Source organism: Tupaia chinensis, unplaced genomic scaffold (genome assembly GCF_000334495.1).
Source record: "Tupaia chinensis unplaced genomic scaffold, TupChi_1.0 Scaffold138322_1, whole genome shotgun sequence".
Lineage (NCBI taxonomy): Eukaryota > Metazoa > Chordata > Mammalia > Scandentia > Tupaiidae > Tupaia > Tupaia belangeri.
Window position 1 is genome coordinate 2,363,846 of NW_006198219.1, and position 4,881 is coordinate 2,368,726.

The 4,881-nt window shown below is 47.9% G+C and overlaps 1 protein-coding gene across 1 annotated transcript in view; it reads right to left on the reverse strand.

The window, feature by feature from the left end:
- SLC26A4 (solute carrier family 26 member 4) overlaps positions 1-4,835 on the reverse strand; it is a 64,787-nt gene extending 59,952 nt beyond the window's left edge. The window contains exons 1-3 of the mRNA XM_027765414.1: positions 4,731-4,835; positions 3,779-3,952; positions 1,895-2,034 (exon numbers count right to left, since the gene is read on the reverse strand). Of these exons, the coding sequence (XP_027621215.1) occupies positions 1,895-2,034; positions 3,779-3,942 (304 nt within the window). The 5' untranslated portion in view covers positions 3,943-3,952; positions 4,731-4,835. The remainder of the gene's footprint in view (positions 1-1,894; positions 2,035-3,778; positions 3,953-4,730) is intronic.
- Between the last annotated feature and the right edge of the window lie 46 nt (positions 4,836-4,881).

The window sequence follows — 4,881 nt, forward strand, 5'->3', positions numbered from 1 at the left end:
TATATATATATATTTCATTTATAGGAATATATGATTCAGTAATAGGAATGCAATGGAGTCCTCTTCACTAAATATTTATGGAGCCATTTGCTATGTGGTCCTCTCTGTGCTAGGCACCTGATAAACAAACATGAATAACATAGAAAAGTCACGATGCATTTCTGCATAGGAAAACATAGAAAAAGGCATCATGACTTTTCCAATGACCTGATAGTTCCTATACCCAAGGAGTCACAGGGTAATGCCACCTCACAGCCATGCAAGCCTGTCTTGTGGAGCATCTGGCATTGTCTAACAGCCCTGTCTACCCTTTCTCACAACCTTCTTTATGACAGAGAACATGCTTGGTCAAGCTGAGACTCCACACTGCAACCATACAACATCCTCCTTTTTCTGTGGGAATCTACCTGGCCTGTTCTGAGTAATCTTGAGCTCCACAGCCAATGTTAGGTCACAGGGTTGCTCAACAGCCATTCCTAACTCCTGAAACAGTCTGTCTTCTAGCCACCTTTCTACGCACATCTCTGCCCCACCCTACTTCCCATCACTTGGGAAAGGCAGACTTAACCTTCAGGGAAATAGCTCTGACAACTTACCTCCCAGGCAGCCATCCCTGCTCCCCTAACACCGGGTCATACACCTCATTTGCATTCCTTAAGCAGGCCCTGATCGACACAGCCCTTACCACATTGAATTGTTATCATCTGTTTCTCTACTCATCTATTAATTCTTTGAAAGCAGCTAGTGTATATTATTCCTGCCCTCATACCTACTGCCTGGCCCATGTTAGGTGCTCAATAAAACTAGGATAAATAAATGAGATTTTTGCTTTCATGGTTCAAAGGCTTTGGGGAATTGGGCAGGGCAGTTTTCCCTGAGGGGCAGAAACAAGATATCTTGGTGAGGATGAGGAACAGAAGAGAATGTCCCTATTTCCCGAGTGCCAAGTAAGCCACAGACTCCTTAGATATGGGAATAATATGGCATAGGGATAGTTATACACACACACACACACACATACAACCACCTTTGCTATGATATTTTCCCCAGGAGATTCACATAAAAGAACAGATTTTTTTTAAAAAGTGCGGGGTGGGGGGATTCAGATTAAGATACTTTCCTCACTTTTCCTTAAGCTAATTTCAAAGTGCAGGTCAAGATCCATACATGGATATAAAATAATTTAATGGGCTTCAACCATAATTTTTAAAAAAAGAAACAGAATAGGGGCCAACAGGTGGTGTGGAGGTTAAGGCAACTGGATCTCACATGGTTGACTACGTGGTTCAAGTCCCCAACCAGCAACTTGAAAAACATGACCAGCGTGTGTGCACGTGTACCAAAAAATTCTTACAGGAGAATGGAAGAGACAGGATTGCGTCATACCTATCCCTTCCCCTTCTGCCCCCAGGGGATGATTTCTCATTTTCCCTCTCTGTCTCTCTCTGTCTCTGTCTCTCTCTCCCTCGCTGATGAGCATAGGTGTCCTCTAGCAAGTAAACAAACAAACAAGACTAGAATAAAACAGAAAAGAAAATATCAGAGTGTATCACTTGTAGTAGGATAAATACTATTTCACAAAACAATAGACATGTAACACGTATTTGTTACGATGAGTTGTGGTCAATAAAAGTTAGGTTTACTTAGTAGATGCCTCTGAGTTGCAGCTGTGCAACAAGAAAGGCAGGGGATTTCCCTGGAAAACTTTATAGAAGAGAAGAAAAGTGAAGCTCTCCACTAAAGGGCTCTAGAGGAAAGATGAAGGCTGTGAAAAGTGAGTGAGCAAGCATTTGGTAAAGATCCATGGTAGATGGTGTCAGGGGAGTGGTGGTTATGAACTACTGCTGGGCCCATAACCTTCAATCCCTTGAAAGCCAGTTCACTAACATCTTACCTTGCAGCGTGCCCACTAGCCCAGTACTAACTCCTGAAATGATGTCACTAAGCAGCCATTCCTTGATTCGGTATTTGGGGAGCCATTCCAAGACCGGCAGGAGCGTCTTCAGCACGGCAAAGGCTCTCTTTCTTGAACAACTGTCAAGAAGCAAGAAAACTGAGTTTCCAGTCCAGATTTTGTCACTGCAAATCACAAAGTTATGAACTGAACTGATCCGACATTTAAGCTATTTAGAAAAGAGGACAAATTTCATGGAAAATACTACCACTGAAGTGCTTGCCATGCTTTTGCCAAGAACTGCATCTATCCTTTTAAATGCACTGTACTAGAAAACACAGGATTAAGTGTCCCCTCCCCTCTCCCAACTTTTTAATCCTCTGAGAAAATATCCCTACACAAGAACCCATTTTCTGATCCAGTCAGAGATTGATCAGTGTGGAGTCTCTACATGAAGATTAATTTTTAGACTTCTAACCTAGGCGCCTTTTTTTTTTCTTAAAGAAAAATAAACATTCTGTGTATTTTGGCAATACATGCTTGGAGCCAGTTTTTTTTTTTTTTTTTTAAATCTTAACATGATGAAGGTATACCATATACCCTGCTACTTAATTTTTTTAATTCAACAATCTATAGATGTAAGACAAAAATATCAGCTGTATATGGACATTATTTGATTTCTGATCCAAATAATTTTTAAATGATGACGTTTAAGAGATGATTACAAATTTTAATGAAGACTCCATTTTCAACTTTAAAAAATTACTTTTTAGCTGTGATAATGGAATGTGGTTACATTTTTAAAGAGCCTTTAAAGATACGTATTAAAATAAAGATACGGGCAAAAAGATACACCATATGGAATTTGCTTCAAAGGAATACTGAAGAGGAGCAAGTGGGTGGCCATAGATGGAACAGGATTAACTTGGAGTTGGTCATTGTTGAAGTCAGTGATGAGTAGAAACACGGGGGTTTCATCACACTGCTACGCCTTCTTTTCTGTATATTAGAATGTCCTATATTAACAGACCTTTCTGAAGAGATAGTCTAGCAATTGTCAATAGTTCATTACTCACTAAATTTATGTTTGTGTTATCTTACGGATGGCACACTTGGGTTTAGAGACTCTGATAGTGGTTCTCCCAGAAGTCCCATTGTTTCCTGAAAGTATTTGGAACACAGGAGCCTTTGGAGCACTCCGGGTTCTCCATTATTCTCGCTGTCATTCCGGGTTTCCAACCAAATGTTCTGACTGCATTAGCTTCAGGTGTTGCAAGGATTCCTGGTCAGGTGAGGGGATTACTCTTTTTTTTTGGGGGGGGGTGTTTTTTGTTTGCTTTGTTATTTTGCTAAGGGAGCTAGAGAAAGAGAGAGAAAGAGGGAGAAATAATCCCCCAAGGGGGACGGCCATCTCCTAATCCCTTCTCCTTCATTCTCCGCTAGGAATTCCAAGCACGGACACACAGACGCCTGGCGTGTTTTTTAAGTCACAGGGTTCAGGACCGGAACCTCACAGCCGGCCCTATGGGATCTGGGCGCCATAATTATCACACTACCATCTGGTCCACCTGTCATCTCTTTTAAGAGTCCCTTTCTTCCCCCTTTCCTCAGCCTGGCAGTCACAAAAGAACGCATTAGGGACCAGTTCTACGCACTCCAGGTTTTTTCTAGAGACAAAAGACAAGTCCAGATTCCACTCTTCCCAAAGGTGGAAATTCTTTTCGGGCCCAGGGGAACGGTGACGTTGAGGACCAGGGACAGAGTTGGGCCTCTGGGAGAGGCAGCCGGCGTCCTAACCCCGAAGGCATCCCAAGCTGGGCCGAAGGTCACACCCTCCCGGCCCCGCTGCGTTGCTCCGGGCTCTGGGCCCGCCGGGGCCGCTACCTGCAGCCCTTGGCCAGGCTCTCCCGCAGGGTCTTGCGCTCCTGCAGGCGCCGCTCGTGCTGCTGCTGGAAGGCGAGCTCGCTGTAGACCGGCCGCGACACCACGTAGCTGCCCTTGTACTCCGGGAGCTGCAGCGGCTCCGACCCGCCGCCGGTCGCTGCCATGACCTGAGAACTGGAGGACAGCGAGGAGGGAGGAGACGCAGCGAGGGAGGATAATCAGAGGCAAAGAGGAAGGAACAGAAAGAGGCGTTCACTGCTTAGCCGCTTCCCGGCCCCACCGTTTGCACCGACCCCGGCGAGCCTGGACCGCGTCCTGGAGCCCTCCGCGCTCGCGATGCGCGCCCCACGGCGCACACCGCCAGCCTGCAGGGGGGCACCTGAGAACCTTCGGGTCCCGTGGCCTGCACCTGCCACCCGGGGCTCCCCAACTCTGAAGGAAGTGAGCCCTGTTTGGGGGGCTTCCCGAGCTCGCCGTTGTCCCCCGAGGAGACAGCCCGGGCGCTGTCCGCGTCCTGAAATTTCCCCAAATAAACATTGAGGCAGAGCCCCGCGCGTGTGCAAGGCGGGAAGGGGTTCTGCGGACACCGCTCCCTCCTTCCCCACGCCGGATCCAGCGCGCACTTCCAGGAGTGCTCTGGCAAGGAAGCGCGGGCCTTCGGGAGGGGCGTGGGACCCGTGAGGCGTGTTCTCCCGGTCCCGAGGCTGCAGCGCTGCAGCAAATTCCAGCAGCGGGTCGTAGCTTTCCTGAGGACAGCACTTTCAAACGGGGACGCTGGTCTCGTCCTCTGTCCTGTTTTCCCAGGTTCCTTCTCGTTCTCTGCTTCTCGGAAAGCAGGCCCCCTGCCCGCCCGCTCGGTGCGCCCTCCCTAGTCCCATCCCCAACTGCCGCTGCATCTCCGGAGTTGAGCCAGGGAGGGTGCAGGAGACTGCGTCTGCGGTAGCGAACTCACCTGCTTGGGCTCGTGCCCGGTCCGGAATGCCCCAGGGACCGCGGTTCCGCTGCCTTTATAGCACTCGCAGAAGGCAGTGAGACGTTTTATTTACGGAGCAACAGAGACACCTTGGTGAAAAGGAAGGACGCACAGGCTGAAGTCTTTCCCT